Source organism: Coregonus lavaretus, assembly GCF_964263955.1.
Source record: "Coregonus lavaretus genome assembly, chromosome: 10".
Taxonomy (NCBI): Eukaryota; Metazoa; Chordata; class Actinopteri; order Salmoniformes; family Salmonidae; genus Coregonus; species Coregonus lavaretus.
This window is the reverse complement of record NC_139997.1, coordinates 58,483,422-58,507,696: the sequence shown is the minus strand read 5'-3', so window position 1 is coordinate 58,507,696 and position 24,275 is coordinate 58,483,422. Positions and strand designations below refer to the sequence as shown.

Here is a 24,275-nt window from a genome sequence, read left to right as displayed (position 1 = left end):
GTTGGTAAAGCATGGCACTTGCAACGCCAGGGTTGTGGGTTTGATTCCCACGGGGGATCAGTATGAACAAATATGAAAATGTATGCACTCACTACTGTAAGTCGCTCTGGATAAGAGTGTCTGCTAAATGACTAAAGTGTGTGTGAGAAACACAGAGAGTCAGTAAACTTGGCTCAAAGGAGCAACTATTTTGCTAATTGCTACCCTCCTGTCTGAATTTTCCACAACAAGGCTTTCCTGAGCTCTGAATGCCGCAGAAGGGAGAACTATGTCCATGCCTCAGGAACAGGGCCAAATTCACATCTGAGAGACGAGTTTCCACCACAAGTTCCTTCCCTCCCCCCCTCTGTAAGAGTTGATGCATAGGCAAACGTCAGCTCACAGCCAAGGTGACAATGCATGCCAGGGAGACAATGCATGCCAGGGAGACAATGCATGCCAGGGAGAGACAGTCATTAGTCAGCCCTCTGTGATGATACGGGGCATCAGAACCATTACAGATCATTAGCTCTGTGGCGGGACGACAGGACTGGAGATCCTGATCTGATAGGCCTATAAAAGAGGAAGGGTGCTCTGAGATGGGACTGGAGTCCCTAAACAGATACCGGCTGACTAGCTCACACAGAGGAGGACAACACACAAAGATGATGACAGACCTAGTAGTCAGTGATAACCATCTGGCTCATATTCTATTTCAATTGATGCATGGGGACATAGGGAAGGGCCAGAGGGGATATTTAACTGAAAATACATGTAGAGATATGATGTGGGTTGGCGTGTGTGTGTTTGTGTGTGTGTGAAGAAGGGAGAGAGAGAGAGAGAGAAAGCGTGGTAACAGAGACAGATATATAGAGAAAGAGAGAGCAACAGAGAGATACGGAAGAGAGTGTGACTTACGGTGGGCGTGTGTGCGCTCCCTCTCTGGTGATCACCCCCTCTTTCTCCATCAGCATCTGTCTGAAGGTGCCGACCTTCTGCCTGATCTCCTCCTCAGAGTACCTACAGGAGAGAACACATGCTCAGTGGGAGGAGAGCAACAGCACACTCAAGACACCAGATGACTGATACACACACGGAGACACGCACAGAGACACACACAGTCGCAGGCACGCACGCGCACAGCATATGTTTTACTATCCTTGAGGGGACCTAAAATGGATCCTATCAAAATCCTATTTTCCCTAAACCTGTAAGCTTAAAATAGCCTTTGTCCTCGTAGGCATGTCCCCACGAGCGAGAATTTTCCTTGTTTTACTATCCTTGTGGAGACTTCTGATACCCATGAGGATAGCAACACACGCAAACACGGTTGATTTACTCAGTGGAGCAGTGCAGACAGGGCAGGACTCAAAGATATATTTGCAAGGCAGTGAGGAGGAGTGATGTCTAACTGTCATGGCGAAGGCAAAATACGAGAACCACTAAGTGTTAGTGCAGACAGGAGATGAGTGTAGCATCACACACACACGGCTAGTCATTTTAAATATCACACGTCTCCCGTCCAATCAGAGAGCGCAGCGAGGCTTACCGCCATCTGTCACAACGGGTGTTCGTGTGTGTAACATCACGTCATCTCCAAACGGGGGGAATAAATGTACAGCTTGACAAGAAGGGGATAAAATGGCTGGCCAGGAACCATATGTGGTGGAATGTGTTTCCCTCAGTATGTTTTCATTGACACACGACACGACTGGGGAAAGGAAATGCAGATGATTCACTGTGCCAGCTCAACTTGAAATCTCCCTAGTCCTTCCTTCAGGCCCCTGTGTTTGTGTGTGTGTTTGTGTTTGTGTGTGTGTTTGTGTGTGTGTGTGCGCACATGTGAGAGAGAGATGATTCGCTGTGTGTGTGCATGCGTGCGTGTGTCAGATGATTCGCTTTGCTGGCTCTAGATATATCACCAATTCCCCAGAGTCCTTCCTTGATGCCCCTTTCTACATGCCATGTTTTATTCTGACAGCATAAGTAGGGGTGGAGCTCACTAGAAACCCCTGCGGTACACTACACATCAATACACTCAATCCTGTTAGCCATTTTCTCAATGTCATCAGCATTGGCTAGAATCCTGTGGACCACTATCATGTGGGGGTGAAACTCATAGATTGACATATTAGTAATTGAATAGGATCTCTGTGGTGAAACTCATGTCAATGTCGTCATATACGTATGCTTCATGTTAGAAGAACCTGAGTGGAATAATTGCCCATTGAATGGATGTTTTGTGGCCAAGTTCACTAGAGCAGTACTAGATATACTGTATTTGTATGTGGGTGGAAAACAAGCTCTGTTTCTCAGAGTAGCTTCGTAAACAAACCCGTTCAGACATTACCACTGACAACCGCTCCAATGTCCACACACAGATTGTACACTTCTGGACGGAGTCATGACTCCCTGCCAGTTAGTTCTGTTGGAGGCCTGCCAGAAGAACACAGAGCACACTGTCTGAGAAGGAAAACTGTTGCAGCACGGAGGAACTAGGTCGGACTCAACTCAAGGTCAAACGCAGAGAGCTGTGGAAGCAATGAAAGAACACTGTATGATTCCTATTGTTCAATATCTTATCTTTTAGCATTTGTCAATCTGATACTTAGCATTTTACAACCAATCATAGAAGCAACATGCGCTCTCTATCAGTTGTTTCAATGGCACTATCCTTCTCTGTGGGTGTAGCAAAAGCTGCCGAACTGAACACGCTGCGGGAGCTGTCCACTGGTGGTCGGTGCTGAAACACATTCCCACTCAGTAAAAGTAAGGCACTCGGACTGCAAAGAACTTGTGCTTGTGTATTTTGTTAGTGATTCATTCCAAATAAGGTGTAATGGAGACTTTATCCTAATCTAATCCCAGAGTGGACCAACTAGGCCTTTCGATCCTACTCTCAGATTAAGAGATAATGCTCTGAAGTCAAGCGTGAGTGTTATTGACACTTTGGGGTTTTATTCACCCCCTCGCCCCTGAATCACTGCTGGATTGTGATATCTAACATCACGTTCCAATTCTAAAAGGAATTCATGATTGATTGTTTCCACTTCTATCTCAGGGGGTTTGGTGATTAGCTAAAGCATGGTCCCGTGTAGCTCAGTTGGTAGAGCATGGCGCTTGCAACGCCAGGGTTGTGGGTTCGATTCCAACGGGGGGCCAGTATGAAAAATGTATGCACTCACTAACTGTAAGTTGCTCTGGATAAGAGTGTCTGCTAAATGACTAAAATGTAAAAGAGCCCCTATTTGTTCATTGCCAGTAAGTCACGGCACCAATTCCAGTAAATAATAGCAGTTGTCTGAACCAGACCAGAAAGCTGTGTAGGTGCTGTTTCCATTTATCCCAGAATTGCCCAGTACCGCGGCTAGGGACAGGAGATTAAGGTAGTGGTCTGGGAGGTCTGACAGAACAGAAACAGCCCAGTGTGACGTCACTCCCTGCTCTACTGTAATCTCTGTGTGTGTGAGACACCACCCCAGTCACTCCCTGCTGTATAGCAATTTCTCAGCCTAGCAGGGCTGTCAGCCACATTTTAGTCATTTAGCAGACGCTCTTATCCAGAGCGACTAGGGTTAAGTGCCTTGCTCACGGGCACATTGACAGATTTTTCACCTAGTCGGCTCGGGGATTAGAACCAGCAACCTTTCGGTTACTGGCACAACGCTCTTAACCACTAAGCTACCTGCTGCCCCATAGGTAATGTTACTGTACTGTGTTTGTGTGCATCACTGTAGTCACTAGACATATCTATACTATGTCTGGGTGTGGGCTCTACAGTGTGTTCTACCCTATTGTGCCTTGACAGTGCTATAAGAAGAGGGAGGGGATGAAAAGCCTTAAAATAGAAGAGATCTCCCACACCACAACAAAATGCTTGGCTTTAGTTCACACTTCACTGTCCTGATGATAGCAGGCTGAGATATGTTAACGCTTGACACTCGCTCTGTTTACTGACAACTAGTGTAAAGACATAAACAAAGTGTCAGACTCACAACCCTAAGCTATAAAAGCTCTGTTGAACGGATGGTTATAGTGTACTGTAATGTCCTCCTCCTCCCCTCTTCTCCTATTCCTCCCCTGGCCTCCTCCACCACCGTCTTGTGATGGAAAATGTTACGTTTGTGCTTTTCAAAGAACCAATTTCTGTGTTCATGCAAGTGACTGATTGAAGGAATACTCACTATCAGTATCTGCAATTTGGCAGTACGCCCAGAACCTTGTTTTGAGAACGAAAGGATACCTCAGTTTCAAGGTCTCAGCTTGGAGAAAAGAAGCCTTGTGAGGTATTGGTCGGTCACATGCATGAACCAAACGTTAATGATGAATTAATTATGAATGATGACTAAGCTAAATCATGCAAATATAACTTGTCTGTGTAAGCAGTATAAAAGAGAACTAACGGGACTGCCCCGGCAGAGCTCACTTCAGAACGGTCCTTTATGCATCTAAATTTGACTGTGACCTCTACAGCTTGCTGTTAATGAACAATGATTAATTTAAGATTGACTTCGAATTTCCACGACAGTCTCCTCCTCTTCCTCCCCCTCTTCATCTGCCTCCTCCTCCTCCTCCTCTTCCTCCCCTCTCTGGATTCCTCTCACGTGATTTTGTTGCGCAGCCAAGCCTAAAGTCAGACAGCAAGCCCTCCGTTCTCCCTGATTGGTCTACCCTGCGGGATGGTCTGAGGGGATTGGTTAACCATGGAGGGTGGGCATACGCTTAACGGTGCGTGTAATGGCCGTGGTTTTACAACAGCACTGGGGATGAGGTTGATGTGCTGTGGATCTACTGACCAGAAGATTCCAGGCCTCTCTGCAGAGGTTGTGCATTTTGTTTAATATTTTTTCTCTCTTCTTTTCAGACACAAATGTAACAGTATTCCTTCCGTCGCTCTCCTCGCCCCAACCTGGGCTTGAACCAGGGACCCTCTGCACACGTCGACAACAGTCGCCCTCAAAGCATCGTTACCTATCGCTCCACAAAAACTGTGGCTCTTGTAGAGGAAGAGAAACAACTACTTCAAGGACTCAGAGCGAGTGACGTCACTGATTGAAATGCCACTAGCTCGCACCGCTAACTAGCCAGCCATTTCCCACCAGTTACACAAAGATCAATCAAATGTTATTTGTCACATGCGCCGAATACAACAGGTGTAGACTTTACTGTGAAATGCTTTCGAGCCCTTTCCCAACAATGCAGAGTTAAAAAAAGATAAATTGGCAAATAAGAAAAAAATAGGAAATAGTAACAAAATAAAATAACAATAACAAGGCTATTTACAAAGAGTACCGGTACCGAGTCAATGTGCAGGGGTACACCTCTTTTCTAAAAAAGAGCAATCTAAATGTATCCATGGTAAACTAGAGCCCATACACAGACAAATAGCTACTGGGAATGATTCAGTACAGTTCTGTAACGCAACAAAATCTGTCTTTTCTGGGTCTCTCAGATGCGAGATTGATTTTTGAGTTGCATTAGAGTGGTAAAAATCTATTAAAAACTCAAAATCAATGTGCATAAATGGTGACGTATTTAGTTTTTTTCCCAGGGGCTATTAGTGGACGAGCAGCCAAACTTCACATCTCTGATCCTGTCTGTTAATTAGTGCTGTTGTGGGGGTTAAACGTCACTGATTTACACACACACACACACACGCACACACACACACCTGTTTAAATGAATGTTAACCTGAGCGTGGAGAGGTTGTGTGTGTGAGTATGTGTATGTGGGGTGGCAGGTAGCTTAGTGGGTAAGAGCGTTGTGCCAGTAACCGAAAGGTCGCTGGTTCTAATCCCCGAGCCGACTAGGTGAAAAATCTGTCGATGTGCCCTTAAGCAAGGCACTTAACCCTAATTGCTCCTGTAAGTCGCTCTGGATAAGAGCGTCTGCTAAATGACTAAAATGTAAATGTAAAATGTAATGTGTCCATACAGTAGAGAACAGAGAGTCAGCAGCGATAGAGACGCTAAATGAGATGGGGGCCATTTTGCCAGCCCCATTGCCCTCAACATACACAGTCACAGTGACCGACTGGGGCATACTGTATATCTCACAGACTGGCTCCCTGTTCCCGGCCAGCACAGCCCTGACAAATCACCTCGATTAAACAGCCTGATTGAAGTAATTACACAGTAGCTAGAGAGAGAAAGAGTCTCTATTAGCTAGGGGCTCAGGGAAATCAAATTCAATATGCTTTAATGGCATGAATGACAAGGTCAGTTTTGTCAAAGCAATGTAAAAAAACATCTGTCTCTGGGCTAGAGAGAGACTGTTCTTACACTGCCAGTCATCGATTAGAGGGAGTGGGGAATGAGGATAGGGACAGGATGTCTCAACTCACATCCCCAGGTGCAGCCGTATCACATGTCAGACAAAGGCAGTGGCCATCAATACTTGTGCAATAAGTTTAGTGCCAATTTGATGAAGTTAGTAAGGTTGCGTGGCTTTGGGTTTGGTGAAGAGGGACAGAGAAATGGATTTCTATTTCAGAGACCAAATTAAAAGAGCGGCAACAACTTCATAATGAAATGGTTCAACTCTCATGTGGAGGATACATTTTAATCAGGAATTTAATTGAATAATACATTATAAAGTCACACATGTTCAAGTGAGATGTGCTTATACTGTAGAGTGGAGAAAGGCAGAGAGAGGGGGAGGAAGATGGAACGAGAGAGAGCAGAGCGAGAGAGAGAGGTGTGTGGAGAGAGGAGACTACTGAATTTCTTCACAAAGCTGCCCTCTCCATCACCTACACAGCAGCAGCTCTAGGAGGATAAGCAGATCAGTGGATGACATGACAGTGCACCAATTCTCTGCCTCTCTTTCTGATTGCTCATCCTCACTAAGACCTTGACCAATAGGAACAACATTTGGGGGAATAAACACGGTGGCTGGATGGTCCAAAGCAGATTCACGTAGGGCAGGCAACTATAGCCTGTGTCCCAGATCTGTTTGTGCTGTCTTGCCAACTCATTTGCTGTCACTGTCACGTGGTGTTGGCAAGACAGGTCTGGGACTCAGGTTAGTGCTGAACTTGGTGACATTGAATGAGCGGGTTATTTGCTCTTAGCCTGGTAAATCCCTCTCGCTCCTGCCTGGTGGGGATAAAGCCATGCAGAATTTATAATGAGCTTGTCCCTATTTGGCTCTGGAAAACACTCTCCTTAGAAGACTTCTTCATAATGAGAAAGATCTTTCTCTCTCTATACAACTTAATGTGATTGTAGCTAGACCACTGTCTCCTCCTCTTTTAATAAGACTTCCTCGCTATATTCCTCCCTTTATTTATCTATCTCATCCTGTCTGTCTAATGCCTCGATCAGACCGACAGCATCATTGCGTTTTGGTACCAGAAGTACATTCATTTCCAATGGAACGCTGCATTTGCCTTGCAGCATTGCATTGCAGAGGCAGTTGCAGTGCGTTCTGTGTTCTGTGTGGTGCATACGTCGGATTTATCCAACGTATGCATTAAATTGTATGCGTAGACTTGACAGAAATAGTAGCTAAAAGGTGAATGTTGAAGTTTTTTGCACACATATCCACAAAAAAATTACATAATGAAAAAAGTTTGACTGCAGAATGTATTATTGATGCAATGACGCTGTCTGTCTGATCGAGGCGTAAGCACCCCTCTCTTTTCTCCACTAAAGTAAACCTTATAAGGTCTTCAGGATGTTAAGTGACTTAAGCAGACCTGGATTCAGATACTATTTAGGGTATTTCAATTACTTTCAAAGACATTTATTTCCAAATACAAATATTGAAATACTCCATGCATTTGAACTCAGGTCTATTTGATATTTGAAATAATGTATTTGGAAATACGTATTTGAAAATAGTTTCAAATAATTTAGTATGATATTTATAGGAAATTATACAAATGTGCGGGCCACATTATTTGAAAATACTCAAATACACAGAAAATAAGTATTTCAAATACAAATAACCAAATACACACACTCCCGAGTGGCGCAGTGGTCTAAGGCACTGCATCGCAGTGCTAGCTGTGCCACTAGAGATCCTGGTTCGAATCCAGTAGCTCTGTCGTAGCCGGCCGGCCGGCCGACTGGGCGACCCAATTGTGCGGCGCAGGGTAGGGGAGGGAAAGGCCGGCAGGGATGTAGCTCAGTTGGTAGAGCATGGCGTTTGCAATGCCAGGGTTGTGGGTTTGATTCCCATGGGGGGCCATTATAAAAATAAATAAAAAAGATAATGTAAGTCGCTCTGGATAAGAGCGTCTGCTAAATGACTAAAACTGTAAATGTAAATTTGAACCCAGGTCAGGACTTGGAGGAGGTGTTGGGGAGAAATACAAATACAATCCCTGGTACCCCAAAAAGTGAATACAATATCATGAGTTTCTGGATATGAAGCACACAATCTATAGCCTACTCTCCTGTAATGAAATTGGCTTTATACGGTTTAAAGGCGTCTGCAAATATCCCATGTGTGTCCTGTTCCAAAAGGATTCTTCGGCTGTCCCCATAGGAGAACCCTTCTTGGTTCCTGGTAGAACTATTTTGTGTTCAATGTAGAACCCTCTGTGGAAAGGGTTTTACATGGAACCCAAAAGGGTTCTACCTGGAACCAAAAGTGTTCTTCAAAGGGTTCTCCTATGGGGACAGCCGAAGAACCGTTTTAGGTTCTAGATAGCACCCTTTTTTAAAAGAGTGTATACATGTTTGTCCCTGTCTGTGTATAATCCTACTTTAAACAACAAATACCATTTCCCTGAAGCTCCGCGTACAAATACTCTCCTTATCTTCATGAGGAGGCTAGGGAGGTGAAAGGATCACTTTCCTCAGTCTTATCACAGCTTTTCTAAAACCGCCCATCAGTGTGCTGTGGATGGAAGAGCTAGCCAAGGCTCAGTCCAGCTAGCAGTCTAAGTAGTTTTAACTAAGTAAGTGGGTGATACTATAGGTCTTTGTGGATGAAGTCCAGCCAGCATACAGCAGTATGTAGCCTAGTTTTAACTAGGTGAGGTACTGTGTCCCTGTTGGTTTGTTTATGTCCCTCATTAAGAGGACTGAGGAAAGGCTGAGGCTCTCCACAGGGAATAATCATGCAAAAGCTCATTACAGCTCAATTACTTCCTGGGAAAACACCCCACAACACACTGCTACTGTGTACTGTTAGTAGCACTTTGGTGAAGTATCAGTCAGTGTACTATGATATTAGCATAAATATCCCCAAAACACAATGTAATAAGGAGTAGCATTGGTCAAGTATCAGTCAGTGTACTATGATATTAGCATACAGTGCCTTCAGAAAGTATTACACCCCTTGACTTTTTCCATATTTAGCTGTGCTACAGCCTGAATTTAAAATTGATTAAATTTTAAAAAAAATTGTCACTGGCCTACATACAATACCCCATATTGTCAAAGTGGAATTATGTTTGTAGAAATTTTTACAAATGTATAAACCTTTAAAGCTGAAATGTCTTGAGTCAAAAAGTATTCAACCCCTTTGTTATGGCAAGCCTAAATAAGATCAGGAGTACAAATGTGCTTAACAAGACACATAATAATTTGCATGGACTCTGTGTGCAATAATAGTGTTTAACATGATTTTTGAATGACTACCTCATCTCTGTACCCCACACATACAATTATCTGTAAGGTCCCTCTGTCGAGCAGTGAATTTCAAACACAGATTCAACCACAAAGAACAGGGAGGATTTCCAATGCTTCGCAAAGAAGGGAACCTATTGAACAAAAAAAAAGCAGACATTGAATATCCCTTTGAGCATGGTGAAGTTATTAATTACACTTTGGATGGTGTATCAATACACCCAGTCATTACAAAGATACAGGCGTCCTTCCTAACTCAGTTGCCGGAGAGGAAGGAAACCGCTCAGGGATTTCACCATTAGACCAATGGTGACTTTAAAACAGATACAGAGTTTAATGGCTGTGATAGTAGAAAACTTTGTAGTTACTCCACAATACTAACCTAAAATGACAGAGTGAAAAGAAGGAAGCCTGTACAGCATCCTGTTTAAAATAAGGCACTAAAGTGAAACTGCAAAGAATGTTGCAAGGAAATTAACTTTAAGTCAACAAAGCGTTATGTTTGGGGCAAATCCAACACAACACATCAGTGATGTACCACTCTTCATATTTTCAAGCTTGGTGGTGGCTGCATTATGTTATGGGTATGCTTGTCATCGGCAAGGACTAGGGAGTTTTTTAGGATAAAAAGAAACGGAATGGAGCTAAGCACAGGCAAAATCCTAGAGGAAGACCTGGTTCAGTCTGCTTTCCAACAGACACTGGGAGACAAATTCACCTTTCAGCAGGACAATAACCTAAAACACAAGACCAAATATACACTGCAGTTGCTTACCAAGACGACATTGAATGTTCCTGAGTGGCCTTGTTATAGTTTTGACTTAAATCGGCTTGAAAATCTATGGCAAGACTTGAAAATGGCTGCCTAGCAATGATCAACAACCAACTTGACAGAGCTTGAAGAATTTTTTAAAGAATAATGTGCAAATATTGTACAATCCAGGTGTGCAAAGCTCTTAAAGACTCACAGTTGTAATCACTGCCAAAGGTGAATCTAGCATGTATTGACTCAGGGGTGTGAATACTTACAGTTGAAGTCAGAAGTTTACATACACCTTCGCCAAATACATTTAAACTCAGTTTTTCACAATTCCTGACATTTAATCCTAGTAAAAATTCCCTGTTTTAGGTCAGTTAGGATCACCAATTTATTTTAAGAATGTGAAATGTCAGAATAATAGTAGAGAGAATTATTTATTTCAGCTTTTATTTCCTTCATCACATTCCCAGTGGGTCAGAAGTTTATGTACACTCAATTAGTATTTCGTAGCATTGCCTTTAAATTGTTTAACTTGGGTCAAATGTTTATGGTAGCCTTCCATAAGCTTCCCACAATAAGTTGGGTGAATTTTGGCCTCCTTGCTCGCAGACACTTTTTCAGTTCTGCCCACAAATGTTCTACAGGATTGAGGTCAGGGCTTTTTGATAGCCACTCCAATACCTTGACTTTGTTGTCCTTAAGCCATTTTTCCACAACTTTGGAATTATGCTTGCCATCCTCAGACCAACCTGACCGAGAGGGTAAACTGAGGTCAGAGAGAATATGATCCGGAATTCCGAATCAGGTAAAGATCTCCCTTCGCAGAATGAGAGCAATGGCCGTTGCAGTGGCTTTGCGGAGTGGAAATGACTCCACCCAGTGTGTGTAGTAGTCAGCTACCACCAATAGGAATTTGTTCCGGGTCCCCCAATTTGGGGGGGAAAGGCCCCATGAGGTTAATTCCCAGCGTTTCATTGGGATGATTCACAATGGTCTGCTGCAGTTTTCCGGAAGGTCTGCCAATGTCTGGTTTGTACCTCTGGCAGACATCACACTGCTGTATAAACTTCTTGGTATTCACCCACATGCCTGGCCAGTACACCACCTCCTGTAATCATCGGTAGATTTTGAAAACTCCAAGATGGCCACTCATTGGGTTGTCATGATAAGCTTGGATCATCTGGTCAGTCAATATAGAGGGGATGTAGACACGGTACTGGGTGCTGTGTCCTATCTCCTCTTGGAGTTTTTCGATACACTGAACTATGCTGAACTTGTCACTGAAGTGGCTCTTCGAGTCTTCCTCAGACAGACTCTTGTGGATCTCCATGATGGCGGCATCAGTCTGATGTGCTCTCCACACACTATCATCATCCAGAGGGAAGGAATCATCCTGACCCTTAGTGGTGGTGTAAGTGCTGCACAATTGAGGACAGACAGTGGCGGCCTCTGTAATCCGAAAGAGGGCATCTGGTACAACATTCAGTTTTCCTTTGCGGTACTCAATGAAGAAGTCAAACCTCTGGAGTCTGATAGACCAGCGAACGAAATGGCTGTTGGTCTTGCCTGATGCCAGAACCCACTGCAGGGCAGCTTGGTCTGTGACAATGGTGAAGACCTTTGCCTCCAAGTAGAACTTCTGCACTGCTGCAACTTTGTCTCGATCTGCATGGATACCTTCTGCATTGACCACATGACCAAGGAACTTGAGTTCAGTCACCAGCATCCTTTAGTCTTTTGAAGATGGACTGTATGTATTGCAGATGAGCAGAGACAGAGGAGGAGTAGATTATGATGTCATCCAGGTACACAAGACAATTGTGACTCGTTTCAGGAAACTAGGCATATGTCGCGGGTCACTACTTCACAGGAGATCAATTTTTTTTTATCAAAATGCGTTTTGGGGCAGAAATGCCTTTTGGAACATGTGAACTTTCATGTGCCTTAATAACAAACTTGTATGCCATCTGTAAATACGAATACAATTGTTAAATTACGTGCCTAGTTGGTTAAGCCACAGAAAAAGACAGCAACCTTCCCACTAGCCATGATTGGCTGAGATAATGAGTGGGCTGGACACGCCGAGAGAGGAGTTTGGATTGGTCTGCCATATAGAAGGCTTCTGTCTATTTGAGCTGGTCAGTATGTGTAGGTAATCCTGTCTAACACAGTTTAAAAATATATATATATTGTGTAGTGGAGCTGCATAAGTGTTGCTCTCCACTTTCTGGAGGATCAAGTTTTGAAATCAGTGGAATTAGAGTATGATAACTGAAGAGATGGCGAAAACACCTGTCTCCGGATTACATCTTCAAACTAAGGGCAACCATGGCATCCGTGACAGGGAGATGCGTCCATCATGCATGATGTATACGGGTAAGATAGTCTAGCTAGCTACATTTTCAGATATTACACTTTTCTAATTTTGACAGAAAGTGGTTTTATTTCAAGTTAAAGTGTACTGTTAGCTAGCTATCTAAAGTTAGCTGGCTGGCTTGCTAGCTAACGTTACGTGTATGAGGTTATTATTCGTATCTCAGAGCCATTTGCTTTGCTAGTTAGAGCCTTATGTTAGCTAGCTAAGATTGAACCTGGTTGGTTAGCTACCAGCAGATTCATGCTGGGTAGTAACGACATGAGTTGGCACTATGGTTCATTGTTTAACTAGCTACTGTTAGCTGGCTGGCTCGCTAGCTAACTTTATGTGACGTGTATGATCTTACACGTTGTTTACCTGGCTAGGTTCATTGTTTACCTAGCTAGCTAGCTACATGTCTTAACAAAATACTCCACTATGCAAGTAACCATTTTGGGTGCGTTTGTAAATTCAGTCTGAGTATGCCAAAGCGCAGAATAACTGATGAATTTATGAACGCAAAACACCAGTTGAATATGGCCGGTGTCAGTAATCGTCGGCAGAAAAGCGTAATGACATTGTTAGGCTGTTTTCATGTTATCCAGAGGTAAACGATGAACCATAATCCCAATTTTGTGTCTGAAAGTAAATAGCAAGCTAGCCAATGTTAGCCAGTTAGCTTCGGTGCTTGACTGCCGTTATGAGGTCCGAATGTTCGGATCAACCCTACTCATCGGCCAGAGTGTCCAATGTGCGCTCTGAACGCGCCGAGAGCAAAACGAGATGGGTGGGGCTAAAGCTTAAGAGGGTGTGAACGATGCTGAATGGGTGGAGACAAAGAAGAGCTCTTCACTAGGTACCAAAACCTTCAAAGGCCATTTTCTCAAAAGTGAGATTACAAGTTTATCAATTTTCAAAGCAGAATCACTTTGCCATTGTTCCCTTAAATGCAGTGTATGATATACAATTTTGTAGCTCTGTGTCTTTTATCCAATGTAAAAAAACACAATTTCAAATTTTGCTACATAAGACCGAATCAAGGCGGTCAGTCACAATTATTTCCCCTCAGGTCTCCCAGCACAGTCTCCATCAGCCTTTGGAAGGTTGCTGGAGCGTTCTTCAAACCAAAAGGCATGACTTTGAAGGAGAACAAACCAGCAGGGGTGACGAAGGCAGATTTGTCCTGGCTGGCGGGATCCATTGCCACATGCCAATATCCACTGTTCAGATCCCGATTATTGAAGATGGTGGTTCTAGCGAGAAATTCCAGTTGGTCATTGATGTTCAGTAGAGTGTAGGCATCGCTTTCGGTAATGGCATTTGGCTTCCTGTAGTCCACACAGATTCGATATCCACCATCTTTCTTTAGAATCAGGACAACTGGAGAAACCCATCCGGAAAAGGAAGGTTCCCGAAGCAATTAGCCAACGTGCTCTTGAGCTGTTCATTGGAATCGTCAGTTTGGCGGGGGACAACCTGTAGGGGCGCTGCTTCATGCCGGGTGTAGATTTTGTGTTTGAAGACTGTGGTTGGGCCGGGTGTAAGATTATAGACCTCACCGTTCATGTCCAAATCAGCATAGAAATCAGCATCAGGTTTGCTTTTGCTCTCTGAAACAGGAGGGGGGGGGGGGGGGGGGGTATGGCTGCTGTAATCAGTGAGATAACTCGGATTCTCTGTCTTCACTGTAGGAACTTGTTTTTTGTCTCTGTCTTTGTCTTTTCTTCGTATTTTCTCTGTCTTTGTTGTGGTCTTCACCTTTGCCTTGTCGGGATTCTAGATAGGGTTGCAGGCTCCAGCGTGAAATCAGTGCATTGCCAGGCTGAAATGGATGAGGCAGGGAAGGGTCAGAGCACAGTCGATAGGATAGTTCGGACATCGGAATGGTCAGTCCACTGAAGAACATGAAGTCCAGGCCAAGGACCACAGCAAACGCAAGGCACAGATCTAGAAGAATAGCCACAGGAAGGGTGATTATCTGATAATTCAGCTTTATCTCCATATCAGTCCAGCCCAAGGGATTGGTCGTGTCTCCATTGGCCAAGTACAATGATCCTCCCTCCCAGGTTCGAAGCTTCTTATTTTTTCCACAGGGGTGCCTGCATCAGGGTGTAAGTTGCTCCTGTGTCCATTATGGCTACAAAATAGTTCCACACAGTCAGGGGAACCAGCAGTTGTTGAGAAATAGGAATAAGACAGCAAGGTGAGCTGTCTGAAGGCTTCATGGATGGCATTGAGGCCAACTCAAACTAATGCAAGCCACCACGCCTGTCCTTTCTGAGCTTATTCTGCATCCTGACGCTGGCCATAGAGAGGGAAGGAACCTGGAGGATGTTGGCCATTACACCTCCAGCACATCAAACTGCTGAGACGGTTTAGCCCCAGGAGAGTTGTTGGGATACTGAGATGAGGGAACATGGGTTTGAGTTTGGAGGTGAGGTTCTTGTGTCCGAAGATGCACCAGATCCTCCACATTCTGCTAACGTTCGCGAAGTTGGCTGGTAAGGTGTGGAATAATGTTCTTGAGAATGAGTTTGACCATCTCCTGCTCAGTAATATTGGCCATCCATCTCCTACATAGAACTCAATAGGAGAAGGCAAAGTCCGGTATTGGCTCTGCTTCACCCTGGACTCTAGTACGAACCCATTCTGCCAGTTCATCCTCATATTCCTCCCATGTTGACACCTGTTCATGGGCTACCTCCCACCAGTCTCTTGCTGTACCATGGAGAACACTGCGGAGGGGTGGCAAGAACTTTCAGGTCAGTAAGGGGCCGGAGAGAAAGGAAATCATTACATTTAGATAGGAAAAGCATACGATCAACATCATCTTCTGTGCTGCCAAAAGTGGGGAAAAGAAGCTTGATAGGGAGGGAGCTCTCTAGAGCAGGCATGACAGTGGCAGGGGGTCTTGGTGTAGTGTAGTTCTGCTGTTTAAGAGTTTCTTCAGAAGAGTTTTCCCAGCGCTATCTGTTACTTTTCCCTTAACGGCAGAGCCAGCGGTAGAGGTAGATACAGAGGGAGGTGCAGAGGGTTTGTCCAGAAGAGAAAACCACTGCATCACCTCCTGATGCAGGTCCTCCAGATGTCAGATTGTTCAATCATAAATCGCATTTCACCTATGAGAGAGTTCTTCATGTCCTCCATAACATATTTCAGGTGAGCACACACTTCTTTCACAACAGAGGCTGACTCCTCTGCTCTCCGTTTTGTTCCATGACTAGTTTCTTGCATTTTCCCTTAAATCCTGTTTCAGAGAATCTTGCAAATACTTCTGTCTCTGAACAGTTTGGCGTTATTTTCATTTCTAAAGGGCCTCCACACTTTCACAAAGTTTGAGAATGGCATTCTCCTGCATTGTCAAATTGTTCATGGTGTGTGTCCATTATTGTTCCATTTGTCCAGTGAGCTCAGAGACACCGCTCCAAGTCTGTCTGGGCAGGGTAAAAGGAAGAGGACAAGGGGAGGGTAATTGTGGAGAGGTTATAGGCGAGCCAGAAGCCTGGGGATAAAGGACCGAGCTCTCCAACTCCATTACACTGTTTCTCCATCGGTCATAATTTCCAGTGGGCGTGTCCACATTGACACAGTATGGGGTTCCAATAAAATACATGATTCAGCAACTTTGTGTGTGTAGTGTTTATCCATTGGTCCTTAGAGAACAGCTGTTCAGGTGCCCGTTCAGTAGCAGTGTTGTTAGAGGGGTAAAGATACAGATTTATGTTCAGGCGCCAGGCAGGTATTTACACTGGCGATGTGAAAAGAGTCTGATAGAGAGATTACCACTACCAGACACACACACACATCAGCAGAAGAGACTGCCTATAGTGCAGCCTGTTTACCAGATAGCCAGTGGAGATAATGGTTAAGACACACCATATAAACACAAGTCACAGCACAGGGTTAAACCAACCAATAATATCTCATACAATATTAATGATTAGAGCAACTCTGAGGCAATTCCATAAAGGCAACAGACAATAAAGAACCCAGTTATCAACATGAGATGATTTGCAATAATCTGTAGAGTGAAGAGTGAGTTGATGCATGCATTTGTGTGTATTCGTAGTCCAAAATAAAAAGGGCCTTTAAATGTCCCAAAGTCTCTTAGGCCAATACACTATAATTCCACAATAAACCAATCAATTCAGTTCAAAAAGATAATCAAAAATATTCTCAAAAGCTCCCTTTAACACAAATGTCAATCACAATGCATTTACAGTTCCCAACCGCACTGAACACAACAAGGGGGTGCAGAGCAATGAGAGAAGTTGCTTAACTGGAATGCACTGACGCGAGAGAGAAAAAAAGAGAGAGAGAGAGAGAGAGAGAGAGAGAGAGAGAGAGAGAGAAAAAGAGAGAGAGAGAGAGAGAGAGAGAGAGAGAGAGAGAGAGCGAGAGAGAGAGAGAGAGAGTGAGAGAGCAAAAGAGGGCGCGAGGGTCTTAGCTGTTGTAAGCCTATTCCAGGCTCACAATGTTGCTAGTATTCCAAAGTTCCAAAGTTTGAATGGCCACAACTAGTAGGGCACGTCGGGAGTAGAGCAACAACACAGGCGCTCTAACGTAGAACTTTTATAATCTAAGCACACCGGAAATTACAGAGGCTTCTGCAATGAGTTGCACGCACATTGAAAACTGCCGCGCAGACCGAGAGCTCACGCGCACAGGTAGGAGAGGCATATTTACATCCTCCTTCCTGACAGCTGGGGCGCTCTTAAAGTGGCAGCGCACGGTGAAGGCTCCGTACAGGATTTCGTCAGATATACTATGATATTAGCATAAATATACCCTAAAACACACTGTTAAAGAGAGTAACACTTTGGTTGAGTATCAGTTAGTCAGTGTACTATGAAATTAGCATAAATATATAGCCTACCCTACCTGGATTCATATATAGCCATCTGGTGAAGTGAACATGTATATATACATATGTCCATTTACAAATGAGAGCCAACATTTACAATGACTGCTCCCCATAGAGATGGTGTGACCTTCCACCTACTGTGACATCATTACCAGAAAGAGGATAGATCCTAGTGATGGGCCTCATCCCCTCATCTTGAGAGAGACCAAGACTTGCATAAAATCCACTGATTGCCTCCATGCTGCTTCAAAAACAGCCAGGCTCCAAGCCAGTCTATTCCTGTACTCAAACCCCATAATTTACTATAACCCCCACCCCCAAACCCCCCTACGGTACATCCCTGAAGGCGTCCGCATGCTTCCCATACGAAACAGTTCGGAACAGTTTGTGCATACAGTGGGGAAAAAAAGTTTTTAATCAGCCACCAATTGTGCAAGTTCTCCCACTTAAAAAGATGAGAGAGGCCTGTAATTTTCATCATAGGTACACGTCAACTATGACAGACAAAATGAGGAAAGAAAATCCAGAAAATCACATTGTAGGATTTTTTATGAATTTATTTGCAAATTATGGTGGAAAATAAGTATTTAGTCAATAACAAAAGTTTCTCAATACTTTGTTATATACCCTTTGTTGGCAATGACACAGGTCAAACGTTTTCTGTAAGTCTGCACAAGGTTTTCACACACTGTTGCTGGTATTTTGGCCCATTCCTCCATGCAGATCTCCTCTAGAGCAGTGATGTTTTGGGGCTGTCGCTGGGCAACACAGACTTTCAACTCCCGCCAAAGATTTTCTATGGGGTTGAGATCTGGAGACTGGCTAGGCCACTCCAGGACCTTGAAATGCTTCTTACGAAGCCACTCCTTCGTTGCCCGGGCGGTGTGTTTGGGATCATTGTCATGCTGAAAGACCCAGCCACGTTTCATCTTCAATGCCCTTGCTGATGGAAGGAGGTTTTCACTCAAAATCTCACTATACATGGCCCCATTCATTCTTTCCTTTACACGGATCAGTCGTCCTGGTCCCTTTGCAGAAAAACAGCCCCAAAGCATGATGTTTCCACCCCCATGCTTCACAGTAGGTATGGTGTTCTTTGGATGCAACTCAGCATTCTTTGTCCTCCAAACACGACGAGTTGAGTTTTTACCAAAAAGTTATATTTTGGTTTCATCTGACCATATGACATTCTCCCAATCCTCTTCTGGATCATCCAAATGCACTCTAGCAAACTTCAGATGGGCCTGGACATGTACTGGCTTAAGCAGGGGGACACGTCTGGCACTGCAGTATTTGAGTCCCTGGCGGCGTAGTGTGTTACTGATGGTAGGCTTTGTTACTTTGGTCCCAGCTCTCTGCAGGTCATTCACTAGGTCCCCCCGTGTGGTTCTGGGATTTTTGCTCACCGTTCTTGTGATCATTTTGACCCCACGGGGTGAGATCTTGCGTGGAGCCCCAGATCGAGGGAGATTATCAGTGGTCTTGTATGTCTTCCATTTCCTAATAATTGCTCCCACAGTTGATTTCTTCAAACCAAGCTGCTTACCTATTGCAGATTCAGTCTTCCCAGCCTGGTGCAGGTCTACAATTTTGTTTCTGGTGTCCTTTGACAGCTCTTTGGTCTTGGCCATAGTGGAGTTTGGAGTGTGACTGTTTGAGGTTGAGGACAGGTGTCTTTTATACTGATAACAAGTTCAAACAGGTGCCATTAATACAGGTAACGAGTGGAGGACAGAGGAGCCTCTTAAAGAAGAAGTTACAGGTCTGTGAGAGCCAGAAATCTTGCTTGTTTGTAGGTGACCAAATACTTATTTTCCACCATAATTTGCAAATAAATTCATAAAAAATCCTACAATGTGATTTTCTGGATTTTTTTTCCTCAATTTGTCTGTCATAGTTGACATGTACCTATGATGAAAATTACAGGCATCTCTCATCTTTTTAAGTGGGAGAACATGCACAATTGGTGGCTGACTAAATACTTTTTTTCCTCACTGTATATAATGATGACATTTGTGATGTTTTTATTTGTTTTGGCCTTCGGCAAGGTTTCTTTCGGCTGTTTGTGCACACAAAGAAATGTCTTGAGGCAAGCCGAAGTTCGGAAGCCGAAGTCTATGCCCCTTCATCGGTGATTGGTCAACAGTAGGGATTCTTCAATTAAGTGTTTGTTGTCATTCAAAGACGACTTGTTTTAATGACATTTATTTTACTTGAGAAATACTGCACGAAACATCCTAGTTAGATGTAAAATTGCACGACTAAGATCTCCTTGGCAAAAATGTCCAAATGAATTTTGGATTCATTCTGACTATTCTGAGGAAGTGTATACTGGCAATGGCGTCTCAAGATGGACAAACAGCACTATTGCCGCTTTTTTCTAGTTTTTCAAGCAAATGTATTTTCAAAGCGAAGATCGAAGGTATGCGAGCACACTCGTTCGGCTAGGCGTCAGCCGAACCGAAACATGCGGAAGCCTTTAGTACCAGTAAATGGGGGAGGCTGGCATCCTTCAGATAGCTTAATGAGCAGCCTCCTTTAATTGCCTGGCTGTTCTAATTGGCTGCCAGGGTGATGCTGTGAGGTTATCACACATGGCAGACTATAAATCCACTGATTTAATACATCCTGGATGGGGAGGGAGGAGGGAGGGAGGTAAGGAGAGATGGTGCACTGCTGGTGGGGGTGCTGCTAGAGGGGGGTGGGGTGGTTAGGGGGTTGGCATACAACCTGTCACTTTATTCTAATCCCTGACCATGGATTTAGAGGGTGCCTGTGTGTGTGTGCGTGTGTGTGTTCGCGTGTGTGTGTGTGTGTGTGTGTTTGGGAGGTTAGAGGGTGACCCGCTGGCTTTAATCCACTAGCAGATGAAAACAGACTCCTGCCACCATTTTAATTGCTTCTAATGCCTGAGCCCTGCACTCCTCTCCCTCTCCATTTCCTCTCCATCTCCCTCTCCTCTCCCTCTCCTCTCCATCTCCCTCTCCTCTCCATCTCCTCTCCTCTCCATCTCCCTCTCCTCTCCATCTCCCTCTCCTCTCCCTCTCCATCTCCCTCTCCATCTCCATCTCCCTCTCCATCTCCCTCTCCATCTCCCTCTCCTCTCCATCTCCCTCTCCTCTCCATCTCCCTCTCCCTCTCCTCTCCATCTCCCTCTCCATCTCCCTCTCCATCTCCTCTCCATCTCCCTCCCCTCTCCTCTCCATCTCATCTCCATCTCCATCTCCTTCTCCATCTCCCTCTCCATCTCGCTCTCCATCTCCCTCTCCTCTCCATCTCCCTCTCCTCTCCTCTCCATCTCCCTCTCCATCTCCCTCTCCATCTCCCTCTCCTCTCCATCTCCCTCTCCTCTCCATCTCCCTCTCCATCTCCCTCTCCATCTCCCTCTCCTCTCCATCTCCCTCTCCTCTCCATCTCCCTCTCCATCTCCCTCTCCTCTCCCTCTCCTCTCCATCTCCCTCTCCTCTCCTTCATCCCTCTCCTTTATCCCTCTCTACATCCCTTTATCCCCTCCTCCCCAATCCCTCCCTCTCTTTTTCTTTTAAAGGGGCCTTGTTTGAATGTGGAGGAGTATGGGCTGGGATAAAAACACGTGGCTCTATCATGCTTAACAAACAAACTGGTAGTCAGGGGATTCTCCTTTATAATAGCTGTCACTGGGGCGCTCCATTGGACATATGTCCCCTTTACCAAACCATAGGCAATTAGTCCAGAGGCTGGAGAGGACCGCCTGGAGCCCAGAGAGACTGGGCCCTTCCCTGCCTGACAGATGGCAGTGGTGCCGCTCTCCTATCCTCTGCTCCTGACATCCAGGCAGCCAGCTCCCTATCAGCCACATCAATCTGGCCCAGCCCAGCATGGCCTTCCAGCCGCCATTACTTATCAGCCCTAATGAGGCTGAGGCCAAGCCCAGCATGGCTCCTCACTGCTGGGGGGCTTGAGAGGGGGGGCTGGGAGGGGAGGGTGGTTGGCTGCTTACTGTTGGGCAGGGATGGGAGGGGGAGCAAAGGGGGTTCCAGACAGAGGCACATATAATAATGTTGCTAAGACGCAACCGACCCTACTTATCCTAGATCCCCCAGGCAGGAGCCATGGATTAGTTCATTGCGCTGGAGGAGGGGGGATGTACATCAAAACCCTTTATTCTGTTTAGGGTTAGGGCTCGACTTGCACTTCTCATACAATACACCTAAGCGTGACCGTTAGGCAGCTGGTACCTGACTACCAATCTCATGTTACCCAATCTATTCACTGTGACTCCCCTAAAGGACAGTTTGAATGACCGTTCTAAACACTGGAAAACAGCTGCCAGAGAATATACACTGAATGTACAAAACATTAAGAACACCTGCTCTTTCCATGACATAGACTGACCAGGTGAATCCAGGTGAAAGCTATGACCCCTTATTGATGTCACTTGTTAAATCCACTTCAATCAGTGTAAATGAAGGGGAGGAGAAAGGTTAAAGAAGGATTTTTCAGCCTTGAGACAATTGATACATGGATTGTGTATGTGTGTCATTCAGAGGGTGAATGGGCAAGACAAAATATTTAAGTGCCTTTGAACGGGGTATGGTAGTAGGTGCCAGGTGCACTGGTTTGTGTCAAGAACTGCAAAGCTGCTGGGTTTTTCATGCTCTACAGTTTCCAGTGTGTATCAAGAATGATCCACCATTCTTGATGGGTGCTGTACAGTTACACTGTTTCCTGTAGGCATGATGATCCAATTTCTGTTAAAAATACTGTTTGGCAGTACTAGCGAACATGAATATCCTATCCCACCATTCAAACATACACCCCTGCTGCTAACTGGGAGTAGCATACACTTTGTACTGAGGCAACTTTATTCCCAGGTCTGCATTTTTGCATACTGCTATCCATCCAGTAACATTAGCTGCTGTGTCCTCCAAAATCTCTATTCATAAATAATAGCCATATCTCTGGGTTTAAGTGTCTACCATCATAAACATTATGATGCTATAACTTACTTCACAGCAAACCTCTATCAGAAATGAAAAGGCTCAATCGTTTTCTAATTCACACAACAATGTGAAGCGTGAAACCTCTGTGAGTTCCACCAGGGCTGCGTACAGTACAGTCGTCTCAGAGGAAAACTCAGTTTACCCCTCACAGCCAGACACAAGGTCACACTACTCCTTATTAATTACTGTCGCAGTTAGACTGGGGAAGTCTGTCCCTGGAAGCCCTGTTTAGTGTAGCCTCCATGAGGCTGCTCTGCTAGCCTGAAGTCTCTGCCTTGAAGGCCTGTATACACACACACGCACACGCGCACACGCACACACGCACACACACACACACAGCCAGGCTGAATGGATGAGCCACAGCCAGCCAGGGCCTAAGGAGGATTAGAGCAGATGCCAGTCACCACACAAATCCACTGTGGTAGTAGTTTAGCTAGCGTAGCGCCAACCTCTTAGCTGTTAGTGTATCGCTAAGGCTCTCTCTCATTTAGCTCTGGAGGAGTGATAGCATGCTAATGAGAGTGGCTGTGTCCTTCAATGACTCTCAGAGCTCTCTGGCTCAGGCTGACTGGCAGCCATTACTGACTGGAGGCAAGAAGTGCTGTTGTTGTCATTTTCTTTTAGTGCAGAGATTTTTTTCGATTAGAATGGTAATGTGCATCAAATGTTGCATGATAGATCATTATTAAAGGGTAGGACCTGAAGGCTGTGTTTATCTTTGGTTTCTCTCTCTCCATACTAGAGCATCTGGATGTCTAAATATTTTCAGGAGTCTAATTCATCATGTAACCTGTAGTGAGCATGTAAAAATGGCTTTTTAAGATTCCAATGTGTATTCCTGTCAATGTAAAATTCTCCATTAACCAAGGCATACACCCATGCTGTGTTTCCTACCAAACTAGCCCAGCGTGTGTCTAGATGAGAGCCCATCCAAACAAGGGTGTATCCCTCCAAATCTAAACCCAGTGTGTATCGTACCCCTGGGCATTGTTGTTCACTAATTTACTCCAAGTAGGGAAAGGATGGCGGGGTTGAAAAGGAATAAAGGGGAGTATATATATAAAAACCATGGGGGATTGGAAGTGATGCAGACAATTACATTGATGGAAGTTACAATCTATCTGCAATATTAAGCTGATCTACACCCAGAAAAAAACAAAAACAAAAAAAAAACAAGGGTGTATCCCTCCAAATCTAAACCCAGTTTGTATTGTACCCCTCCATACTTAACTCACCCTTGTTCCTCCATCATCTCCTGCAGCTCCATGCACTTCAGCTCCACCCTCCTCTTCCTTTCGTGGTCTAGGATCTCCCTATGGGCCTTCTTCACCAGGACAGGCTCTGGTCTGGGCTCCTCCTCTTCCACCTCAGGCCCATCCTCCTCTTCTGGCTTGGGCTGCACGGCCGGGGTGGGCACCGACGCTGACCCGCCTGACCCTGCATCTGTTCCTGCCAGGGCCACGGCAGCAGGGGGCACACCGTTGACACTGTCCTGGGGGGAAGGCACTCTCGCCCCATCATACATGGCCACAACGCTCTGTAGAGACAGACAGAGGAGGAGAGACAGAGCAGAGAGACAGAGATAGTGAGAGAGATGGAGAAAGAGAGAGATAGATAGAAAGACAGAGAGAGAGAGAGAGAGAGAGAGATAAAGGATGTATAAGGATGGATTTCCAACTCACAATAGCTAATATAGGTATGTTAAGATAAGGGGTGGGGGATGATTAGGGGGAGGTCGGAGGTCGCAGCCTGT

The 24,275-nt window shown here is 44.9% G+C and overlaps 1 protein-coding gene across 1 annotated transcript in view; it reads right to left on the bottom strand.

Annotated features, from left to right (window-relative positions):
* The window catches only part of srrm3 (serine/arginine repetitive matrix 3), a gene marked incomplete at both ends in the record, with an annotated part of 51,712 nt that extends 27,665 nt beyond the window's left edge, over positions 1-24,047 (bottom strand). The window contains 2 exons of the mRNA XM_084169902.1: positions 898-999; positions 23,758-24,047. Of these exons, the coding sequence (XP_084026028.1) occupies positions 898-999; positions 23,758-24,047 (392 nt within the window). The remainder of the gene's footprint in view (positions 1-897; positions 1,000-23,757) is intronic.
* Positions 24,048-24,275: the final 228 nt, after the last annotated feature.